Source organism: Paramormyrops kingsleyae, chromosome 18, assembly GCF_048594095.1.
Source record: "Paramormyrops kingsleyae isolate MSU_618 chromosome 18, PKINGS_0.4, whole genome shotgun sequence".
NCBI lineage: Eukaryota > Metazoa > Chordata > Actinopteri > Osteoglossiformes > Mormyridae > Paramormyrops > Paramormyrops kingsleyae.
Window position 1 is genome coordinate 15,784,115 of NC_132814.1, and position 24,774 is coordinate 15,808,888.

Genomic DNA, 24,774 nt, shown 5'->3' on the forward strand with positions numbered 1-24,774 from the left:
GCATGAGGGAGCTTCCCCCTGCCTCTTTGCCGTTCCACTTCTCCATCTCTCCTACCCACCGACTGTAGCGAAGCTGAAGGCACCTCATGTTTTGACACTTCTGAATGGCACATGATCTTGCTGAGAAAGAGCCCGTTTCCATCAGCAGCAGGACAGCCGGAGGTATCGCCGTGCCGCTGGGCCAGAGCCAATGGTTTCCCTTCTGATAGCCGGACTATAGGTGTTCGGAGCGGCACCTTTACAGCACTGCGGGGCAGCTCGTCGGATCACCTAGGTTATGAGACCTCCCCCTCCCCCAACACCCCCCCCCCCCCCCCAATCTTACGGTAAGGACTCTTCAGTTTTCTGAGGTACTCGCATCTCCGTTGGCGCTGGCTTTGCCCTTCGACTTGGACCGGAAGGAGAAGCGCTTGATGAGGCGCCGGGAGAAGCTGCCCGACTTCTTGCGCACCGTGCCGCCATTGCCCAGGTTGGAGATGTCCTCGTGCGATTGGCTGAGGCCGGGGTCCTTCTGCCGATGCCGCCGCCGGAACAGGAGCTTGGTGCCGCTGCGCAGGAAGCCCACTGCGAGGAAGAGAAAACGACCATCAGTGGGTCTGTAGCCGCCTCGGGGGCCGATGCTCGGCGCTAACCGGCCCGGCTCGGGCACCTTTGTGGTCTTTGAGGCTGCGGGTCTCCAGGGCCCCCGTGGAGCCAGTCTCGGACTCCACGTCATCCACGGAGGGCCGCTCGGATACGTCCGAGGGCGTGGTCTCGTCTGTGTCCTGCTGCGTGGGGCCGTGGCTGCCGGCATTCTGGTGATGGTTCACAGAGCCGGGAGAGTGCTCCCCCTGCAGGGCAGCATCCATGGCTGCTGCGTAGCCCACAGACAGGGCCGACTCATCCTCCCCGAGGGGGACCTGCAGAGCAGCAGACCATTGACCCAGGAAAGACAGAGACACTATTCACTATTGGCTGTCTAACGATCCAATCCCAGTGAGCCATCCTGCCTTGTTGAATAGTGCATTACAGGACTGCGTCACTATTACAGATGAAAATCAGAATTGATTATTAATGGAATTCATAATAAAAACAAATAAGATTCATTTGTTCATTTATTTATGCTTCTTTACACCAGTAGGGGGCGAAATCCATCCATTTTCCAAATCGCTTATCCTTCTGGGTCGGGTGGGGGGGGGTCTGGAGCCTATCCCGGAAGCTACGGGCACAAGGCGGGGAACGACCCAGGATGGGGGGCCAGCCCATCGCAGGGCATACTCACACATGCTCACCTATGGGCAATTTAGTAACTAATTAGCCACAGCACGTATTTGGACTGCGGGGGGAAACTGCACACACATTTTGCTGTTCACTGATCTCATTCGTAGCAGGTAACTCAAACTGAACAATGAATCACTCTAACAAACTGGATGAATTAGTGTAGCGACCAAGATAGTTTCACTTGCTTAGAAACACTTAAACGGTGAGAAACAATGGTCTAGTTACTATGCAGGTTCAACATTGACCTCCAGTGACAGGGAATTGGGGCGATTAGTAATATTACAGTACGAAGTGGTGCAGTGTGGACTTCAAGGCCTGTGTGCTGGTATATTCCTGGGGCCCCATTTTCTTTGGGATGTCATGCATGATGTCTGTGCTGTTAGTTATTAAGAATGAAAGTGTCATTAGCAGTAACTCTATCCCTGTAGAGAGTTTAATAATCACATTACTCTGTATTTACTGCTCAGGTTTCCCCACTGGGTATTGCAGAGGGAGAGGAGAGGCTTTCTAGAATCCGGCGGCAACTGAACTGGCTACGAGGGAGATGGCTATGACATCACGGCGACGGTGACCTTTGACACGCCAGATATGATGAGCGTGCTCCTCTTGGTGGGCGTCTTCTTCACCGGCTTGCCGGCGGACTCCGTCAGCTGCCGAATGGCCGCCTCGGCCACGGGGTCCAGGCCGTTGGAGAGGTGACTGTCGGCTGTCGATCAGAAACACACACACGTGCACGTCTTAGTCCACCCGCCAAAATCACTGCACCCTGTTCTGCTCGAGCTGGCGTGGACAGCGGGTGTTTTCAACCCCATTTTTGAGATGTGACCCCCCCCCCCCCAAGGGCTAACTATTCTGCAGGTTCAAATTCCATTAAAAGGTCCTGCTGTTGTACCTAAAGCTTATTCAGCTTATTTATTTACTTAGTAGATGCTTTTATCTAAAGCTACGTAAACATTTTTGAGAAAGCAATTGGGGGTAAAGATCTCTGCTCGGACACCCAACAGTGACATCACTCAGCTGACCCTGGGATTTGAACCAGCAACCATCTGGGAACAAGCACAGTAATCTGATCAACTAAGCCACACACAGCCTACAGCTTATCCATTTAAGTTGCTTTAATACCAACCATGTAAGTAACTAAAACTGCAAAATTGTCTTTAATCAATAAAATGGGTGAATTAAAAAATCTGTACTAAGCTACAAGGTAAATGAGTAACGAGTATGATTTATGGGGATCGTTTCTGGACTTACTACTGGTGGTGGGGCTAATGGTGTCCTGGTAACCCTCTGGAAGGGTGCTGGGCTTTTTCTCTGTCACTTCCACCTTGGAGGGGGAGCGAGACGGGGATTCCCCTGGGGAGGAAGGAGAGATGAATGAAAGTGGGGCGACAGCCCACTCGGCCTGGATCACACTTAGAGTAAGTGGTGTCGAATTACTCCCACCCGGATCTCCAGCCATTCCGCATGCCGATTCTCTTCAATAATACACTTTCATTAAATGACTGATTGCTCCACATTGTTGCTGATCACTTAAAATTAGTTATACCACAGCGCTGTTGAATTCTCGAATATGATTGGTCAGAAGGGCATTAATTTTCTATAAGCACACGTCATGAAATGTGGTCACAATACTGAATCAATGTGCCATTATAATCCTCAAGTCTAACTAACATTACTTAAAATTCCACACTTATAACATGATTCAAAATTAATGAAAATCGTGAAACGAATTAGCAGAAGTAGTTTTACTAATAAATGCATTTTTGGCTTGTAAACATGATAATAATGTATTTATTGTAATGTATTTGTAGATACAAATATATAGGCGGTGGCTCTTGGACTCTGTAGTGGTGTGTCTAAGCATGTATAATGCACAGCTTACATACAATTAGGGTCCAGAAGGGATTGAGAAGTACCACATGAAAACTCCGTGATGAGGTCTCACCTAGCTTGCGGTCCAGCTTGGGTCGAGACTGAATGGTGGTGACCGTGGTGACAATGGTGCCGTCTGGCATGACGGTGCGGTCCATCTCCACCTTTTTGGTGGGGGTCACTGAGGGCCGTGGCGGCATGGAGATGACCCCTCCCCGGGAGTCAGCCTGCTCCTGGAACAGCAGCTGTTGCCGGGGGGGGGGACAGCACAGTCACCCTGGGACGTTGGCTATTGCAGCCTATTACCAGCCACGATTCATGCAGAGGGATTCGACCATAACATTAGCCAATGATACGTTTTGAATCGGCGAGTGACAGGGGAGGGGATACTTCAGGGGCCAATCAGCTTTCAGCTGCGGCCAGTGCCCCTGTGCCGCCCCCATATACACCCCTGTCCGGCTATTTTCACGATTAATCAGGACTAATTGGACTTCTAAAGGATTTGCATTTCAGCTTGCTGCTCTGGTAATGAACAGAACAGATAGCTGGAGCTTAAAAGGCTATTTATGGTGGAAAGATGGAGTAAATCAGATATATATAGGCCAGAAGACATTTTTAGCCATTATACCCTGTCATCAATGACATGAGATTTTATATCACTTGCATAATTTCCAGAGTAATACTGTGGAAGTACTGCACATTTTTTTTTTATCACTTTATGACAGTGTCTTCGAATATAACAAAAATATATAACACATACATATTCAGAATATAACAAAATTTTGCGGCTGGTCATAGAGAGGATGCAGGGACAGGTCGTCTCACTTTTGTGAGCAGTGAGGCTTCCTGTGTTTGCATGATGCAGCACAAACGGCAAAAGTGTGGTCTTCAGAAGCCTGGTTTCCACCCACCTCGAAGGAGACCGTGCCAGTGGGTAACAGCCCGTGTTCTGAGCTGACTGACAGCATGTGTCGACCAATGAGATTCCTTTGGGACGGGTCCAGCGATAAGGAGGCGTGGCCAGGAAGAAACTCTACCATATTAAAAAGAATTAAGAAAATGATATTAATTTCAGAAATCTAACATAAAGGACTTAGCAAGTACCTGTTTTCTCCTCAGATCGGGGCTGGATGTTAAGCTGAGGCAAGTAAGTTAGACGAAGGGTGACTACAAAAACCTGAATATGAGCCTGCAGACTCTTTAAAAAAAAAAAAAAAAAAAAATTTGCATGTTGGACTACATTCTTTACTGGACTAGTCTGGTAGTAAAAATTCCTAAGTTCCACTCCTGCCCTAGATGCACAAAAACAGCAGATAATTCTCAAGATATGTGAATGCATGGCATGTATAGGTGTGTATACACGCACGCACACACACACACACACACACACAGCCATACTGACACACACGGATAAACAGTGTTTTTGGTGCACACTTCCTGTCTACTACATTTACATTTCATTTATTTAGCAGATATTTTAATCCAAAGCGACGTACATTGTTGTTTTCTCTTTTTTTTGAGAGAGAGTAGGGTAACTGGAGCAACTATGGTTTAAGAGCCCAACTGTTAAATCATTCATTTGGTATTTGAACCGGTAACCTTCTGATCACAATACAACGCCCCCCTACGACAAGCCTTATCTTACGTTCCCCTTTGCCGCTGCGCTCCACCAGTCGGACTCTCAGCTCCTTAGTTTCAGGGCCCGGGTCCCTGAAAAACCCAAAATAAACCAGCGGTCAGTGGATCTAGTTTCTGTGTACAGCCTTACAAAATGTTGGGAACTCGCGGTACCCTACAGTGTGACGTCCTCGGTCCAGTCCAGTCCTGCCAAGAGGCTGGAGGGGTATGGCAGGTAGCGGGTCCTCTTCTCCAGGGCCGGCGGGTGCAGGTCCAGGGCGCAGCAGAGTTCGGCACCGCTGACCTGGCTTACTGCGGGTACAGCAGCGATGGCCATTAACAATTAATCACTGCTCCTGGAGGGGGGGGGGGGGATGTGAGCGGCTCAGTCCTCACCTCTTCGCACACTGGTCACTCTGAGCTGCCGGACCACCAGCCGTCGCCCAGGGGACCCCCGAGGCGGCGAGGAAGGACCCCGGATCAGTTTCTCCCCTGAGACCTGAAGAGTTGGAATTCAATTCATCTAATCTTTAGAAGGAATTGCACCTTCCCAACACTGTAGGATGGGGTGCTTTCTGGAAAGATACATTTCCCCACAGTCCCTGAGGAGCCCAAGACGGTCTACATTTATGCTTCAACCAGCCCCCAGCACACCTGCACCAGGTATTCGGTGTTGCTAACTGGCAGCGAGCTGGGAGGGAGCAAAATTCTGCGGGCGTGGGGGGTCCCTGAGGACTAGGTTGAGAATCAGTGAATTAGCACAATCCAGATGGGGCATGTTACCCCCCCCCCACAACCATCACTCACAGGCGAGCTGGACACGCAGGTTTTCAGGTTGACGGTCATGGCAGGCTGGGTGCTGAACAGCGTGTCCTCCACCAGGTCCCTGATCATGCTCACGTCAGGCTCATTGTCATTCCCCTGTAGGGGCCAGAGGAGAGGAGAGCCTCAGCATAGCTTTGGTGAACCAGGCTGCCATCCCCCACACACTGGCTAGGGGGCAACAGAGAGCCAAAAACAGACTGACAGCAAGCCAACTGTAAAATCAGATGTGACAGAAGCCCTTGCAGCACTGGTTTCAGCCCTGACCTCTCTCTGGATCTTGCGAGGGGACACAGTTAAGGAGAGCAGGGGCCGCCGGGAGAAATGCCAGGACACCAGCAGTCCCTCCTCCTCCACCTCCTCCAGACAAACCTCCATCTGTGAAACAGCATGGCCGTACCTTCCATTACCGTGATGTTTTATTTCATAAAAACCAACACATTCTCTCCACGAGCCGCTTTCGGTTCTCGTTGTCTGGGTTGCGTTGCAATGAACGCCACCAGATGCAAACTCAACAATGCAAATTCCGTTCATTTGTATTACCTGGACCTGCATCGGCGCTATAGTGATCTGATACGTATCCATGGAAACGGCTGCAGGTGACTGCTGGGTGACGGTAACTGGGAACGTTACCGTGTCGACCGAACAATTACACTGCAAAACCTGGAGGTGGGTGGGAATCGGGGAAGCAGGGATTTCAGTACGATAGATATAGTGCATAAAGCCCCCTGTCTCATATCTGTCTTGTGGAGAATGGGCCCTTTCAAATCAGCCCCCTCTAACACGGCTGGGCATCTTACCGCCGGTACTCACCATGCTGCGAGCTGATTGGTCAGTGCAGGTCACGTGACTGATCGACGCAGAGGTAGCGAGTGGCAGGCTGTCATTGAAAGTGATCTGTATTGAGCTCTGCGAAGGCGACAGAACAGCGGTCAGAGGGGATCCTTCCAGCAGAGAACAGAGAACGCTTTTATGTCATTTTACCTAAGGTCATCATCAATGAATTTCTGCCTTGTGCTGATGAGAGTCTTCTTGCTTTTAAACGAAAGCAGGACGTTTTTTTTCCCAGCCCTGTTAATTGCTCATGTTCTGTTACGACCATGACGTGTTCAAACAAGGAATTCGTACAGATTCCTTGGAGCAGGAACTGAGAAACAGGGTTTACGGCTGTCGAATCCGTTCCGGTGGACAGACAGCTCTGTCTCCACAGGCCAGTCCAAACCGGTTCAGTCTCTCAGCTGCGAGGCGTGCATTTTATCCCCCCATCTCTGCTTTCATAGCAACTGGGCACCTTTACATCTGCTGAATACCGTGCCTTCATGCACTGAAGCCAAAGCTGTAACACATGAGGAAGTAAATCTCCCCATGTTACCCTAGTACACAACACGGCCGCACTCTGAGACCTTGGCACGTTTCAAACGCATCTATTCTGACCAGCCGCTGGAAGATGCTACAGGGGAGCCTCCTGAATGTTTGGAAGTGCCCGTGCCAGAACGACATCAGCAGCACTTCACGTGATTCGCTGAAGCGATCAATACCTTGCTCACAGCCAGTCCACTGAATCAAAATCTTATTTCCCTCAATTCTACTCATGTGTTTGACCGCTGGCTAAAATATTAATAATTATATCCATCTATTCATCTTCCAAGAATTGGTCAGGGTGGTGGGGAGCAGCGAGGAGCCTTTTTTGCTATGGGACCAGATACCAGACCATCCCAGGGCACCCAGTCACACACATAACTACACACTACAGGCAACACAGAGACGCCAGTTAACCTAAGTGCATGTCTTTCAACTGTGGAGGGAAACCAGAGTACCTGGACACCCACGTGACATGGGGAGAACATGCAGACTCCCCACGTACAGAGCTGGGGCAGGATGCAGAGCCCCCACCCTGGAGGCAGAGCCCCCACCCTGGAGGCAGAGCCCCCACCCTGGAGGCGTGAGGCAACATTGCAGCCCCCTGAGCACCATGCCAACCCTAATAATTATGTTTCATAATCAGCTACATACTATAATGATGAGATACTGTTGGGTGTGATGTGTAAGGAAGGGATGTGGGAGTTGTTTGTGCTTCCCTTGGACTATGTATCACTGCAGGTCAGTCCTGTGGGGGGGGGGGGGGACCTTCGCATGGGATCCAATTCAAAAGATGACACGTTTCATTTGTCAGAGGCCCAGAAACCCTCCCCCATTCTTCTTTCATCCTGCTGAGCAAACTCAAACAGGCAATTAGACAGCCCAGAAATATCTCCCTGCTTTCTCTAACCCCCCCCCAGCGAAACACTTCTTCAGCATCCCCAGAGTTAGTGCGGGTGCTCCGAAATGAATGCCCCTCACCCCCCACCCTTCAGAGGATGCATTAGATGGCACAGATGCATCCGTGGTGCTCGCAGAAGCCCACAGACCCAGAGCCACGTGCCTGGGCCGACCGCAGCCTGTCAGCAAACGTGCAGCGGTGCCCTCTTCCTGTCCCATGTGATTGCGAGCGGCAGGGCGTTAGAACCACAGTCAATGTGACCTGTCGCTTTTACGGCACCAGAGAGAAATCACAGTGCCTCTCTAACAACCGACTAGGCCCCATGCTGATCTTTATCTGGGATACCTCCTCCAGGTATCTGTAAGAGGTACTGTATAAGCTTGGGGGAATAAGAAGGGATATCCTTCATACTGAGGGGATCACCTTATTACCAGCCAATGATATGTTTTGAATCGATAAGAGACAGGGGAGGGAGCACTCCTGGGGCCAATCAGCTTTCAGCTGGGCCCAGTACCCCTGTGACCCCGCCTCTGTATACGCCCCATAATTAGAGACCAGCCAAGATGTTAACCACCAGTCAGTTCTCTCACACATTGTCACGTCAGGACTCCCGGTGGACAGTCCTACCATAGTATTTCTGGTTATATAGGTATAGAGAGGCTGAAGGCAAACAGAATGAGGCAAACAATGGCCAACAAAGCTAGCCAATAGGACGGGCCTACTCCCCTCCACCAATGTGTTTTGCACGGAAGCAGCACAAACCCACCACTTTGTTTACTCAGCAGGCAGAGCCAGTGACCTAAGCGGCCGAAGGTCTTTCTCCGTCTCCCTGTCAGCGTCAAGCTGCGATGCATCCATCACGAACCACGTCGATCACCGTGACGAGCATTTGAGGAAACCGCCGGCTACGCTTCAGTCATTTAACGTCGATATCTCCATGGAGATAGAGTGGGATGAGCAAGAGCATCCGGAACGTCTTTAGGAATCAGAGCGATTCGGGAGAGCTGGGGCTGGGGGGGGGGGGATGGGGGTGTAATTAAGAACTCCAATGATGTTGCATCAAGTAATTTACAGAGCTACTTACACTATGCATAATTTGTATGGATCACAAAAAAATGATTTCACACCACCCCAAAAATGTAACGATAGATTCGACCCAACTGACATGACTGCTCTTACCCAGCCATGGGCTTACCACTTCCCCCACCCCCGTTACTGCCTGCCAAGCATAAGTGGAATGCAAACGATACCCCAAACGGTTACCCCCCCTGCAGAGGCACCCCGGCGGCACCCAGCATTAGCGGCAGCTGGATAATTGTTTGTCAGGAGTCCTTACACTCTTAATGTTTATGTCACAATTTGGTGAGGGGTATTCTTCACAAACGAACATCTGTATAGAGGCACTGGATTTGGGAAGGGTGGCAAAAAATATAAATGTTTGCTGCTGAAGAAACACTTTCTGCCAGGACCCGCTGCTAAGGCAAACAAAACTGACCATATATGGTCTAGGTTGTTTTGTTTATATATTTGTTTGACCTGCTCACACCTCTTTTCAAGTGCTCTGCCAACCACTGACATAACACGCTTGGAGAACAGTACTACATGCTACACCAACACCAACCGCTTGCTTCCACCCCTGCATTCTCTAGCCACCACCTCCAGAAGGCTAACAAAAACCTGTTAGAGCTATTGACACTCCATTCTTGTGTTTACCGATCATATTGTTAACCATGACCTGTGACATACGCTATGTTGACGAAAGAAAAACTGACAATTTGCGTGTGAGACCAACTGGAACATATTGCAGTGGGAGGAGTGTACAAATGAATGCTTCTGGCATGGAGGTGGACTGGGGGATGGTGGGTGAACAGACAAAAAAGACGAGTGATGTTACCATGAACAACACGACCAAAACATTTACACCGGCTCACCTTGAGCCTGCACGCATGAGTCCTCCTCTCCATTCAAACCCAGCGTGCGTCATGGCCGAATGCTAACGCTCTCCTTGAGCAGACAGCCTGCGGGAGTCCCTAACAGTACCCGCAAGGCCTTTTTTGTTTGGAATCACAGTCTTGCAAACGAACGTGAAACCTGGCGAGCGCCCGAGGCAAGCCCGTAATTAGAGTGCAGAGATGGCCGCGGTCGGGTCCGGCGGTAACCGGAACAGGTCCGGTTCACTGAACAGTTCTGTCCCCACGGCTCAGCGAGGTGAGCCGGTGAGCTGTAAGCGGTGAGCATTTTCATGGACCTGCCTTCGTAATGCAACACAAGCTTTAATTATTTTATATAATCCTGGCTTGCGTGAGTAAGCAAGGGCATCAGATCACGCCGGAAATGTGTGCCGAGGACGTCCGCATTCCGCCATCGCCACACGCGTCCCAGCTGTGCGGCTACATCTCTGCCGAATCCTGAGATCACACGGCTGGAGAGTCTCTCAAGGGGTGCGAGCGGATCACAGCCCGGCCTGGGGAGGCGCACAGCTGTGGCAATGTTACACGCGCCCCACCCCCACCTCCGAACATCTCAGCAGCTTACCGACGGGGCGGCAAATGACACAGAAGATAATAACAGCAATTAAGGGCTTCAGCCAATCCCGTCACTGCGGAAACAGCGAGGGCGTCACACACGCTTCTGTGGGAACATAGTTGCGGAGGCAGTGAGGATCACATGACCCGGTTTTCTCATGACTTGAGGGCAGGCGTGATATTGCAGGGTGCTGGCATCTTCCGAAAAGTAAGGCCTATCGGACACCGCAACCGAAAATGCCTCTGAATGCATCGCATTTATTGCATCCAGAAAAGCGCATGGGTCGGTGCAGGATGCCGCTGGCACCTATGCAGACCATAAATCCACAGTGGCCTCATATATGCTTCCGTTTCCCTCTAAGCCCCAACAAGAGGACTCCGCTGAATCAATTAACACAAAACCCACTTTTTGGAGAATATTTTGAAGAGGGAGACTATTTCACACTGCGCAGTGGACATGGTAAGGGAAACCAGGGACAACTGTTGAAATCTGTTTCATTTTCATTTTACTAAAATGTTAAAATGGCATGTTTTCCATCTGCGTAAAGTTGCACCAGTTTGCTAAATATCAGTGGTGTCAGGGGGAATCTAAGTTAAGTAGGAAGATGACCGTAAGCCTTCCAACAACTGACCCCGTTTAATAATTGTCCCTGCTCTCCCCTACACCGTGTGACACATCCAGACAGTGATTTTGGGCTCCAAGTTGGTTAAAAACAAAAGCTGCTCACCTGCCTAGGGTGTACATCTGATGACACTGAAGCAGCGTCAGGTTGCCTGGAAACGCCACTGGTTCGTCCACTTAACCAACAGTGACAGCGCAAAGAGGAATTCCGAACATCTGACATTTATTTGTTATTCCAGCTTTATGGTTCAAGAAGGAAAAAGAACAGATCTTTGTTAAATTATTGTGAGGACTGTATTAACTGGACAAAGTATTTTCCAACTAATGTTTTGTTAAAAAAACGATCCTTGAGTTAATAAATAATTTTCATATCACACAAGACAATGTGGGTAGGCCAACTGGTATCTGTAATTGCCCAAGTGTATGACTGTGTGCATTGGTGCCTTGTGACAGACTACCATTACATCCAGAGTGGTCATGCCCTTTATGCCCTATTCCCAGGGTTGAAGTTGGGATCTAAAGTCATTGTTGGTGCCCAAACAACAGCATCAAATGCTGCTGCAATGACCAGAAAGAAACTGCCCATCCCCATAACTTGGGACCTTGGTCTAGAGTCCAAATTAGCCCATGCATAAGTCCAGCCTTGCCTACTCTGCCTCCCCCATGACCCTGTCCTGAATAGGTGGTTGTATGGATGGATGTATGGATGGATGTATGGATAGATGACTGCAGCACAAATACAGCATGGCTCAGGGGAATAAGGGGAACCCCACCCACCCGACAAGAAGCCACGACTGGAAACTAAAGTATAATTCAGGCCAAACGCCAAAGGCCGATTTAGAAAAAGCCCCAAAAAGCAGAGGGCAGTGGACGTGAGCATTTAATAATACCATCACATGGTGCAGTCAATCTGCTGTTTCATCCCTCCCCCCCCACCACCAAAGACAGCCTCACGTGACGCCTGAAATCAACAGACAAAACTATTTTTATTTTAAGTCATCAGCGCTTCCAAGAACCAGCTCTGTAACTTGGTTTAACAACCAGTTTTTTCTCTGTTTGTATAAGATGTAAAAATACAAGGAGGCCAGAATCCTCACAAGGGCAGGAATGTGATGAATTACTACACAAACTGACGAGGTGGATTTGCATCCCGTACAAACAGCTGAATAATTCTTCCACCGCGTCTCCTGTGTAACTTCACCTGGTGCAGGTGATCTGTTTGTTTCAGAACAGCAACCAGCTATGGCTTAATACGACACGCGTAACCGCGGATACGTCGGTGCGGGGGGAATTTGACGGAGGCAGACGGCTCCGTTGCCGGGGTGTTTGTTTTCACGGCGACGCAGGCGCACGCCGGGAGGGGAACGATTCAAAAGGGGGCAGATCGGCTTTTGTTTGTCAAGCAGCATTCCAAGACCGGATCTTCAAGTCGGACCGATTCCACGGAAAGGCGTCAGAGAACTCGGCGGAGGGCCTCCCAGGTCGCCACGCACCCTGCTGGTTCAAGCATCACCCGTTACCGAGGTTACGGCGGCATTCCATTGCGCGGCATCCCTCACATGATCATCCCGGAATGAAGCCAGAAATCCTGTAGCATCAAATGTGCTTTTGCGTTGCTGCCCTTCCTGATGCAAGCAGATTCGAGATGCAGGTTACATAAGACTTTTGTCAAGCCCTTGACTACCTGAACCAATCCCTCGAGAAGCTGGATTAACGTAAAATTGGAAGGAAAGACATAGATGGAAATACTGTGTTGGGCAAGTCCATTAGCACTTTCAGCATAAGGTCCTCCTATTATTTTTGTAATGTATACATATTAGTCATATAAAGAATGTGCATCTCGCCCAGCTATAAAACAACATCGTCACCAATACAGGCCGGCCCAGCAGTCCAATGGTCTTTTACCATGACTTCATTGGTATGCAGGGCCCTCTGGATCTGGGGGGGGGGTCACACACCCCCAGCCTTTGGCCCCCTTTCTGTGCAATGAGACAAGCTGTTGGTTTGCAAACAGCAGGGAAGCAGGCAGTGGAGGTGCTTCAGTTGTACCCTCGAGTGATGTAAAAATATCCACCAGTAAATGGGTCATTTGGGGGGGGGGGGCTATACTAGTCTCCTCAGTGCTAATGTCTGACAAGCATCTAAGAAAATATCAAAAACTGAAAACAAGCCTCAAGTAAAACTGAGGAATGGAGGATTAAGGACTATGCCAATCTAGAAGAGCTTCATTTATCTGGGGCCGGGGACGCGCGTGAAATGGAGAGCCAAGGTCTTTAAACTATCCATCGTTCATAACAGAAACGCAGAGGCATGCAGGACAGTGCGGGTCCAGGGTTCAGCGCTTTATTTTCTAACCACCGGGAATAATTAGGCTCCGCTTTTATACGCACAGATCAAATGCATAGTTACGATACGCTTAAAAAAAGCCACCGCCAGTGTAAAAATGAAAGGCCAAGAGGTTGGTACAGCAGTGCTATTATCTGCGGGTCCGATTAAGCGCACGATCCTGAGTTACAAAACAGGTCCTTACGGTAGGGGGGCCGAACGGCGCGCTTTAACGGCGTGGGAGAGAGGGGGATCATCCTGTCAACAAGCACTAAATCTGATCCACGGCATCTAGAATAAAGTGCTTTAGCCTTTTCTTATCTTTGCGACGTTATAAACTGACTTCCCTTAAAGTATTCGCCGGGTAGTGGTTCAGAAATTAGGAGCGTCTGTTATGAGCACGAGGCACGCCGGCGCCCCCACCACCAGCCGGACTAATGAGATATTTACGTGCGCTCCCACCGTCTTGCCCATCCTTTCGGCTCCGGCTCTCTGCAGTCGGGCATCTCGGCCCAAATTGCCGACCAAGCAGCGAACCAAACTTGCATCCCCATGCAAAGCATGTCAGCCTACGTAATGCAATATATCGTTACCATTAAACTCGTGACGGGTTATTTTCTCCGTTTTGCATGCAGGCATAACCAAATTACCAAAGATGCAAATCAAAATATCAAATAAACCAGCACCTAGGCATTGCTTGCACTGTGATTTCTGTCAAATAAGCCTAACTTTATGCGAATATTATAATGTGTAGGCCTAATTAATCACCATTCCATTAATGTCTATATAATGCTGACCGTTTTTGAAAGGAGAATTTTGATGTTTCCCTTATAACAGGGTTTAGGTCAGTGTATTAAAATCGAGCATACCGGGTTTATAAGATTCTTTATGCAATCGCCTACGTTACTGTATTCAGCAGATGCACACGGACACCCTTGTGAGACAAATGTTGAGATCAGCAGCGGTCAGCATTGGGGAATCAGACTCACCCCGTGTCTGCAGGCTTGCTCGTTAAGTGCCCGCACCCAAGCGCGCTGCCAGTTTTCCCGGAACGTCCTGAAAGAGAACAACGACGACAGCAAGCCCTTCTCGGCCGCTCCGGAGTCTCCTCCACCCACATCCTGTCCGAAGCGCAGCTTCTGCAGCGATCCCCAAATGCCCCCGACCTTGATCTGGTCCCACGACGGGCTCTCCCGAAGCTTCTGGCCGGCAGGTTTCGAACTCCGGGCGCGCAGTACGGTCCGTGAATACTGGATCAGCCAAGTAATCACGATCAGCAGGGAAGTGAGGAACAGAGTCACTAGAATCATCCAACTAATATCTTGTAGAAGCATTACTGCCGGAGGATTTCATATATTCCAACGAAGTACTCTGCTGTGGGGAAAAGGAGAAAGCTGATTATTTGAATGTCAGAAACTTTACCGTGGCGTTTGCATACTACCCTGTACGTATCATACCCTATATAACGTGTATGTAGCCTATAAATGGGCCAAACAAGCAGCCATTCAAGCATTTTCTATTTCCCGAGAAAAGAATGTAGGCCTACAATATTTTATTCAGCTATATAGTCCCACCATTAAAATTAGCAAGACACTTGACATTTTAAGTCAGCTCGGAATAGTTGCGGACTTTCCCGGTTTATCTCCAGTCATTCGAGGCAACACAGCGCTGTACTCACAAACTAACGCCGCGTGGTCACCTAAACACGATATCGGCTTCATAATTAAATTCCAATTAAACCAATTTTGATCTCATTTTCTCCGTATGTCCTTGGCCATTTAATTAGCGGAGCGAAAAACTCCCCCGATTATAGTGCAGGACCGACGTGCCGGAGATACGGAGGTTCCGGTCTCGCATTATTTGGTTTTGTATCGCTGTCGTTTAACGCGCTGCCACCGTGGCCGAATCAACATCTAATCGCGTTAAACAAATCCTCCATTTCTGCGTCTTGTTTTGGCGACTAAGTAAAGGTGGCGGGTCAATTACGCCGGAGTAACATCCACTTTCAAAGATCGCTTGCCCGCATTAAAATCCCTTCGATGCCAATCGCAAACGATATCATCGTCTGTGTTTAACAGCATTGCAGCCCATATAGAGAGGGCTAGAAAGGAATTATTACCGTTTTATTTCCTTCCGAAATAGCAGGTATCTTGCTACCATTAATCCAGTGGTAGCGCTGTGAAATCGTGGTAGTTAACACGACTGGCTAGCGTTCACGCAACATTGTTTTGTAATCACGCCAGCTGGCTACATTGTGTCAGTAATCATGTTAAACGTTATTTTCTAATTTCCGCTTCTATCCTGAGTCATCGCCGGCGTGTATCCATCCTGCCGCCGCTCATTTATTTAGCGGCGATTGCAATGATCACGGTTTGTGTTCGTTTCTCTTATCCTTCACCGAGCACTTCAATCGCCAATGCCCGTCCCTGTCAGCGGCGGTCCCGGAATAGCGACTGAACTCCTCCTTCCAGCAGCAGTAACAGCAGCAGCAGCGCCATAGTCCGTAATGCGCAACAACAGACGGGCTGTCAAATCGCAGCGAGAACAGCGTGCATGCAGCGCTCCCAGTTAAAGGGACAGGGCGCCTTATACCGTTGCATGTAAGAGCACACTTATGTCACAGCGTTTAAATTAAGATATCAACTGATCTGGAGTGAAATTAAATGACTTTAAATAACAGTGCATGTCGAATGCCTCTATACACACGTTGTAGTTCTGGGACATTATTCGCTTATTCTTTGTTAATAAAAGTAGTGGATATAATAGATTGCCTGTCACCTGTGTGGCTTGATCCGACTTGCGTTAGCTTTGATAGGCTACACCAACTTTACAACCACCGTCAAAGTGGAAAATCATTTTGAACGTTGACATTAGTGTTTTCACTTTCGATGTGTAGTTGTATAGAAAATACACAGTCTATGTATGCGTTGTATGTGCGTCAAGTTTTCATGCATTGTATTATGAAATCTATATTTCATATCAAATAGGTAACGGCTCATGAAAGTTGTTTATTATTATTAGGGCCTGTTGTTGTTAGTCTTTAGCATTACAAAATATATGTCTGTTAACTTTTAAAATGCATTTATTTCATGCCATTCAACCGCTACGAAAAAAGAAAAAAATGCTACAGTACAAAACTATGTACTCGATGTTGTTCTGAGTATCGTTAAGGATTAATTTATTTATACATTAGATATAGACACCTCATATAACCAACCAAAAACGAAAACTAAAGCGATTTATATTTATATAAAAATTTCTGCATTTGGTTAACATTATAATTTGGATGTCAACTGACCTACCGAAGTATGTTAATTAATTTAATGCACTAATGTCAATGGGACCTATTAGAAACCTGCTACGTAGTTAAGGGAACAAAATATCAGACGTACCGCGTGCCTCAAATGATTCTTCCAAATGCATGTTTTTTATTGGGCAATACTTATGTCAGTTATACTCATCAGGTCTTTCATTGGTTAGTCACTTGAGGATCGCGTTGTATTGGTTTATTTCTAAGAGTGCGGGAGACCAAGCAGGAAATGCTGTGGATAGTGTTGTTGATTTGGTTTGTTATTAGCTAGCTAAGTTAAGGTTTTCAGAACAGTTGTTTGACAGGTATTAGTTTTATATTTGATTATAACAAAGTCTGGGAATCAGTACATTTTATTATGGGTTGTTTTGGAATACCTACCACGCTGAAAGAGTGTTCAGTCACATGAGCATTCATCATCATGCGTTAGGTGCAGTTTGCTGGCCACTTTGCCAGAAAAATGTTTACTCGCAGAAACACATCTCAGTAGTAAATTGCTACGTGGCTTCTGTAAGCGCGGTATTTATAAGAGAGTAGCTTTTTAAATGTATAGTGTAATCGCTTTCATGTTAGTCGGAGACTCACCTTACGCTGTGGGGGCTGAATGCCACAGTAATATTTCGTTAACTTAGCCTAGTTTGTTTTCGGGCAGAACCGAGCGATGGCGCCGAGCAAACGGCAGCGGCGGGAGAATGTGTCGGTGGAGCTGGCGTGCGAATGGGGGTCCTGTCAGGAGTCCTTCAAAAGGATGCAGGACTTCTGCGAGCACGTGGAACAGCATCTCAAGGCGCTGCAGCTGGAAGACGAGGAACCCGACGCCCTAGGTTAGTGCCTGAATTACCGCTAAAAACATTTTTTTTCCTCGTTTAAGACAAACTCAGGGTTGCATTCATGCTTAAACACTCCGGCAAGAAATCTACGGCAAATTTATGTTATTCTATCATATACTTAAAATTGGGTACATCAAAAGCTTTGGGGTAGTTTGCAAACCCTACAGACTGTTTACAAGGTAATTTAACTGTTTGAACACATATAAACATATGAATACGTGTGCAGACTTGAATGGAAAAGCTCAGTTGTGTACTCAGAACTGGTTTTTTTTTTTAATAGCTGATGTGTGCAGAATGTCACTGAATAGTCGTAAAACGCACAAATCACGTTGTTTCTTTTCGGTTTTTGAGAGTGGAATTGTAGTATTCACATGCACAGGGTTTTTTTTTCTTTCATTTCATGGAAATCTGCCCTTTTCTGATAAATGGTGAAATTGCGCATCTTTGGAGTGGTGAGGTAGTTCTCTTGTTTGTTCTTGCAGCAGAAGAGCAGAGCTGCCTATGGCGTGAATGTGGCTTCTGTGCAGTAGAGTGCCCCGGGGAGCTTCTGCGCCATGTCTACTTCCACTGTTACCACACCAAGTTGAAGCAGTGGGGACAGGCGGTCTTGGAAAGCCATCCTGATCTAGGATCCTGCGCCCTGGGCCTGCAGAATCGCAATATTGTGCCCGACATCTCGGACAACTTCCTGTGCCAGTGGGAGCACTGCGAGGTGAGTGGGACGGCCTGGAATGCCAACGTACCTCAGTTTATCCAGTGTAATTCCTGAGTTTGGTTGTCTTAGTAAATATCGGTGCCCTGTGTGATGCCGGAGGTCTGATCTGGGTGCCCAGTTCTCACTGTGTACTTGTGGCTCAGACCTTGCTGGAGAACCCTGAGTGGTTTTACCGACACGTGGAAATGCATGGACTCTGCACGGAGATGACGTCCGACGGCAAGGAAGAGAGCGTGCTGCACTGCGGCTGGAAGGGTGAGGACGGCCGCCGAGAGCCGTGGGGATCGGTAGGATTGCGGAGGCTGTCCCAAAAGTTTAAGAAGGGATCTGTATGTTCACGCCTGTGCTGCAGACTGTGAGGCTACCTTCAGGGGCCGGTTCAAACTGCGGGAGCACCTGCGCAGTCACACGCAGGAGAAGGTGGTGGCATGCCCCACATGCGGGGGCATGTTCGCCAACAACACGAAGTTCTTCGACCATATTCGCCGGCAGACCGCCATTGAGGGTGAGGCGTGGCGTCCAGGCCGCCTTGTCATAAGCATTTTTTTGTTTAGGGTTGCCAAGGGGTGGAAAATTTCTAGAAACTTTCCATGGGAAGTAGGGTTGCAAAGGAGCAGAAAATTTCTGGAAACTTTCCATCCTAAGTTAAGTATGGGAATTTTGGAAATATTGAACTCTGTGGAACTCCACACAAGCTGTCAGATACGGCAAAGAAAGTAATCTGTATGAGTAATACAATATAGAATATGACTTACAAGCAGTGCATTTTGATGCAGATGCTTATTTTGGGGTGTTTTTATGCACACATAATTACAAGCACTTGGTTACACAGTAATATCACTATTATTGTTGTCAAGGTGTTTTTTTTCCGTTATAGGCTGCCCTGCAGTTTTGCAAATTTCCAGTTTATTCCCATTAATTCCTGCATATTCCTGTTAATTCCCATGGAAAGTTCCCAGTATTTTGCACCCCCTTTTTTTATGGGGGGAGGGGTCGGGGTCGGAGATACGAGCCCGGGAGTCATGTATCTGGGTGTTGGGTCTGCTTGCCTTCCAGGTCAGAGGTTCCAGTGTTCACATTGCTCCAAACGTTTCGCCACTGAGAGGCTGCTGAGGGACCACATGAGGAACCATGGTCAGTGCTGACCTCAGGCTCGGGGGGGTCCTGCTCTCTGTATCGTGGCCATGATGGCATCAGAAACAGAACTAGAGGGCAAGACATGTGAGGGTTTGCTGCTTTGTGTTTCCTATTGGCATTTGATTGGTGGTATGGAAACAATGGTCATATACATATGGGCCAAGGAGTCCCCTCTCTGTAGGCTGGTATACGTCATAGACCCAAATTTTTGTTATTAATTTGATTGCTAGGCAAATAGACGGGGAAATAATAATGCAGCCGCTATAGGTGTTTGTGGAAGTTTGTGGAAGGTGAGGAAAAAAAAGTGCCTTTACAGGCGCGTGTCCTGTAGGCTTGGGTGCCTGTCCGGACATTATAAGACGGTATACGGTATTTTGCCAGTATTCTCAGAAACAATGCTGTCCCGGTGTTTTGAAATCCTAGCAATTTGTCTGACTTGTTTGCTGAGATTTCAAATTATAACCAAAATGCCAAGACATTCACAAAATTACTAATAGCCCTAGTGTCCTGCTTAATTAGTACCTCTGTTTATTTTTAGCTTAGACTGGGGGGGGGGCTGTCTGACCGGTCTTGCTGGAGCACATCTAATCCGGATGTGCATCTACCAGGCCACGTGGTTTTTGTGCCCTCTTCCGATGCCACAAGTATGGAGGGTGGGGGGGGGGTAGTTTCTGTGCTTTCAAACTCAGCTGTGGTTGTACTAAATCATGCACTCTGCATAATCACACAGCACTCGTGCAGACTCCGGCCAGTCACCAGCGTGTGCGAAATGGCAGTGGGCGCTCTGATTGGCTGCCCCCCTCCCCCTTTCTTTCCCCCCTCTGCTATAGTGAACCACTACAAGTGCCCTCTGTGCGACATGACGTGCCCATCACCCTCCTCACTGCGAAATCATGTGAAGTTCCGCCACAGCAACGAGAAGCCTTACAGCTGCGAGTACTGCGAGTACAGGTAGGGGCTCCGGCCTCGTGACCCCTGACCTTGGACCCCAGATCGAGGCTTTGGCCCAGGTAGCCGCTAAGAACTCATGGTCCGTGACCCTGATCCCATATCTTTCCCGATGCTGCCCCCCAGTTGTAAGAACCTGATTGACCTGCGCAAACACCTGGACACGCACAGCAGTGAGCCCGCCTACCACTGTGACTTTGCTGACTGCAACTACGCCACCCGCTCCCTGCACTCAATCAAGTCCCACTACAAGAAAGTGCACGAGGTGAGGGTGTGAGGTGCAGTTACTGGTATGCACCCCCAGGGGGGGTCGACACGACTGTATGACATCCTGATTTCTCTTCAGGGTGACTTCGTCCCACGCTACAAGTGCCACGTGTGCGAGCAGTGCTTCACCCGGGGGAACAACCTCACCTCACACCTCCGCAAGAAGCACCAGTTCAAGTGGCCCTCGGGTCACCCCCGTTTCAGGTGAGTTTGTCAGGCCGGGACCAGCTAAAGGCATAAGAAACTTGGCGGCTACTTAGATCCCAGCGGCCACCAGGGGGCCCCATATCTGATCTTCCTCTCCATTCTGAGAGGCTGATGACAAATGACTACTAATTGAATCACATTTTTCTTAGGGCCCCGAAAACAGTTGGGGTTGGCCCTGTATCAGGCCTTGGCTCCACTCCCCCAAACCACGGTTTGGTTTTGAGCTGTGTGGATGTGCATAGCTTGACAGAGCTGTGGTAAAATTTGCAACTATGGAATTCCATACTTGGAATATAGCCAGAAATGGGAACTATTTTCTTATGCCAGGGACTTTTCTTGAAAGACAGGAAAATCCTGTAGCTCAAGTGGGGCACTGTATTAATAATGCAGTGGTTGTGGGTTCCAGTCCCAGGCACCACACGTAACTTGTAATTAGGGTGTCTGGAGGGAACTATGAGCTGCATCAGGTTTTACAAACTACTTTAAAGGCTCCCACGTTTGGCTAAATTGTTTGGTTCGTCTTGTGCTTTGACTGGTCTGTTTCCTTGATTATAAGACTCGTCCAGCTGTTTCACATTAACTGTAGTGGCACATGCATGATTATAGGAGACTGACCAATCGGCACACAGCAACAACTCGATGCTTAAGTGAAATCCAGGTCCTTTTATTTGAAATGGTTAAGATGATAGTTTACAAACCCTGTCGTAACTCGGTGTCCTTCCTGATGTGGATTAGGTCACTCTACTTGTAGTAGGGTAGTCTTTACATCCTTGCATCTCAGCCGCCGCATCCCCCCTGCCCCCCCCGCCCCCACGTTGCACCGCAGGTACAAGGAGCATGAAGATGGCTTCATGAGGCTGCAGCTGATCCGTTACGAGAGCGTGGAGCTGACCGAGCAGCTGATGAAGGAGCGGCAGGAGGCACGGGACGGGGACTCTGACGGCCTGGCGGGCGTTGGGGAGCTGAAGGGCATCGTGCTGGACGATGGGGAGGCTGGGGTGGCCGTGGGCGGGGAGTCGGGCCCAGGCCCGGGCACAGATGCGCATTCTGAAGGCTGTGTCGACGGGCAGGCTGACGCCGTGTACTACATCCTGAGTGGTGGAGGCAATGGTGCTCTCCAGCAAGACCCAGGCCTCCAGGGGGCGCCGGAGAGCAGCGAGGACAGCGTAATGCTGCAGCTCCAGAACACGGCTCAGCAGCTGGGCATGGAGGTGGTGTAGACGCCCACATGTGACTCTCCTGGACACACCTCCCGCGTGGCCGCTAAGTGGCACAGGGCTGCACCTGAAATACCTGAATTTAAACAACTTTTAGTTTAAAAATAGTCCCTGCTGATCACTACGACTCCAAATCGTGGTTTTAGGGAACGGTTGAGGCCCCACTGATTGGTTCATCGTTCCCATGGACTTCCATCTCTGTGAAATGTATTGGTCCGGTGCTGTTGCCGTGGTCGCCATGGTCACGCTCAAAAACAAATGAAACATCTGTTTTGACCTCTGACACAATCCCAGGGGTGCGACCGATTCAATTGTCAATAAAAAGAATTCTGTTTTCAACATGATAATATACTGACCTCTAGTGGTGATTCTTATTTTTAAATGGGGGTGTATTGGCCTCAGGCCAAACTCTCATTTCTGCAAATTATGACTAACAAGTAGACATGTCCGGTATATCAGAGTAACTTAAAAATAAGATTTTCATGCTTTACAAGTCTGTCGGAAATTACATTTTTTTGTTTCGTGCATGAGCAAAGTGCTGTCTGATGCAGCCTGCTTCTACCCCCCTCTATGGTCAGCTTGTCTTTTTTCTTCTGTATATGTGTCAGCTGTTGGGTTTCACCACTTTTAGGATGACAGGACAGGAAAAGCCTTTCATTGCATAATGAAGCCCTAAGATTGCACACACTCTGAGTGAGCAGGTTGCCATGTAATGGACTTATATGCACCAGACAGTGTCATGGTTTGAGTTTGCACTACATAGTAAAGAACAATCTACAGGTTCTTCTACCTTTATATGCAGTTCATTTGCTGTCCTCTAGGGGTCCCTCTTCCGCGTGTTCAGCTCCATAAGCATGTATTTTTAATCAGCCGTTAAAGATTGGCCATGGTTAGTGGTTGGCTTAGTGCAAGCAGTCCGACTGCCGTCTCACCTTTGTGCTGCATTGTCTGAGGCCTTCTGTCCAGCCCTGATACAGTTTGAGGCATCGGAAGGCCTTGGGATTTGATGCTGCTGCATCTTGGGTCCTCTTCTGGGGTGTCAATACAGATGCCTGATCAGGACACTGATGTGATAATGTGCAAACACAACATATAAAGTGTTGCTTGTCCCCTGAGACCCTTTGTCACAATCTTATTTTGTGTCATCTTGTGCTGGATTTATGGTGGAACCAGTTAGGGATTACACAAGAATGTATTGAAGCAGTTCTCATGGACCCTCAGAGAGTCCACATTTTCACTCGCTCCCAGCTGAACCAAACAATGAAGAACACCAAATTCCTGGTACAGATGTGCTGGGATCTGGGAGGGTGCAAAATGTGGACTGGGTTGAGAAACGCTACATTTGAGGACTGCTGGTGTAGCAATAAATCCCTCTGTAATGCAAAGACATTAATTCAAGTGATCATGTTTCATTCCCCCGCTTACTCTTCCTACTGTTTGTTACTCGCATGTTCTGTCGAGTAAAACCACTCCCAAGATCCTTCAGTGATGTTGCAGTTCAAGCCTTCAGTAGCAGTAATAACTTTTGGATCTTTAAATCTTCTCAGTGCAAGTCAGAAGGGCAGAAGTAGAGTCAGAAATGTTCAGTACCCAACCCCCCCATCAGCTGCTCCTGGGTGGGGTACCGGTCTTTCTGTAGGTGGGGTGGGGTAGGATGGACATTCATCCGTAAGTGCTTGTACAGTTAACTTTTTATTTTTATTTTACTTTTTCTTTTTTTCTTTTGCTTTTTAAAATATTTTGTCACATTTCCTATATGTGCCAGTCACCATAGAAACCGAGGACCAGTCATGGTTAAAAGTTCACCGCCCCGCCCTGGCTGTTTGGAGTGGCTGGGGGGAGGGGGGGGGTGTCCAGAGCTTCCCCAAGGGTGAGAATTAACGAGTTTGTTTGCTGCAGACAAACAATTAGCCAGCCAATTAGCTTGGTATTTATGGAAGCTGCAGAAAAAAAGACCACCCACCATAGTAAGATCAGTTATATCCAGATCTGTTCTATTTCAACATCTTCCCCATCCCCTGCTGCTGATCCAAAAGAGCTTTTGGTGTGGCGGATAACCTTGATGCTTCCGTGACTCTAGGTCCGGTGCTCCCAAGCTCCCCCTGCTGTCCACCCAGCAGAGAAATGACTGCTACTCTGACCACTCTGATTTATAGCAGTGTTTCTGAATCCGGTCCTCAGGGACTCATAGTTGCTCCATGTTTTTGCTCCATCCGAGCTCCCTGCCATATAGTCCACATTTTTGCTCCCTACTGGGAGGAAGCAAAAACATGAACTGTCTGCGGGTCCCAGAGGACCGGATTGGAAAATGCTGATTTATAGCTTTGTGATCTTGCATTCAAGTGATGTCCTGGCTGTCAAAAATATGACTGATGTAGTAATATGTGTTGGTGAAATTGTTCCTGACCATGGACTTCGAGGGCTAACTGTTCAAATTTTCAGACACACCTTTCTCTCCCTTATGAAGGATGATATGGTTGTCATGGGGGAATTTTACGTGTATTTTGTCACCCAGTGCCTCTCCTCAGTCACAGAAGTGGGGGGGCTCTGTGCTTTCGAGTCCTATTACTGTGTAGGGAAAGGTGAAATGAGGAGGTAGGGGGTGTGTAGGCCGTGTGTCTGTGAAAGTGGTAGGGAGTTAGGGTGCCCCCCCTTTTTCCTGTTTGAAGTTTGGGTTTTTCTCCTGCACCTGTTATTTACATCCCCGTAGATCATCCCGGTCAACTTTATGGTTGTAAGAACCTGATTGACCTGCGCAAACACCTGGACACGCACAGCAGTGAGCCCGCCTACCACTGTGCCACTCGAAGCGAGGGTCAAAGAGCCCTGTTTCCTACCAT

The 24,774-nt window shown here is 48.5% G+C and overlaps 2 protein-coding genes across 5 annotated transcripts; one reads left to right on the top strand and one right to left on the bottom strand.

Annotated features, from left to right (window-relative positions):
- Positions 1-319: 319 nt before the first annotated feature.
- c2cd2l (c2cd2 like) lies at positions 320-15,830 on the bottom strand. 3 transcript variants are annotated; one of them, XM_023816296.2, is made up of 15 exons: positions 15,423-15,830; positions 14,293-14,674; positions 6,385-6,480; positions 6,115-6,234; positions 5,839-5,949; positions 5,557-5,670; positions 5,146-5,248; positions 4,929-5,061; positions 4,778-4,842; positions 4,044-4,165; positions 3,206-3,377; positions 2,512-2,613; positions 1,833-1,966; positions 650-899; positions 320-564 (listed from the first exon to the last, which is right to left on the bottom strand). In XM_023816296.2, the coding sequence occupies exons 2-15, from the start codon at positions 14,635-14,637 to the stop codon at positions 338-340; spliced, it is 2,094 nt and encodes a 697-aa protein (XP_023672064.1). In that variant the 5' UTR covers positions 14,638-14,674; positions 15,423-15,830; the 3' UTR covers positions 320-337. The 3 variants fall into 3 exon arrangements, with proteins under 3 accessions (XP_023672064.1, XP_023672063.1, XP_023672065.1); XM_023816295.2 differs by having other exon boundaries at positions 14,293-14,677; XM_023816297.2 differs by lacking the exon at positions 15,423-15,830 and adding an exon at positions 14,761-15,387 and having other exon boundaries at positions 14,293-14,677.
- Positions 15,831-16,782: 952 nt separating this feature from the next.
- Positions 16,783-22,281, top strand: hinfp (histone H4 transcription factor). 2 transcript variants are annotated; one of them, XM_023816267.2, is made up of 10 exons: positions 16,783-16,918; positions 17,251-17,437; positions 17,926-18,155; positions 18,302-18,413; positions 18,511-18,663; positions 19,215-19,292; positions 20,126-20,246; positions 20,370-20,508; positions 20,590-20,714; positions 21,544-22,281. In XM_023816267.2, exons 2-10 carry the CDS (start codon positions 17,275-17,277, stop codon positions 21,935-21,937), a joined length of 1,515 nt encoding a protein of 504 aa, XP_023672035.1. In that variant the 5' UTR covers positions 16,783-16,918; positions 17,251-17,274; the 3' UTR covers positions 21,938-22,281. The 2 variants fall into 2 exon arrangements, with proteins under 2 accessions (XP_023672035.1, XP_023672034.1); XM_023816266.2 differs by having other exon boundaries at positions 16,784-16,918; positions 17,266-17,437.
- The last annotated feature ends 2,493 nt before the right edge of the window (positions 22,282-24,774 follow it).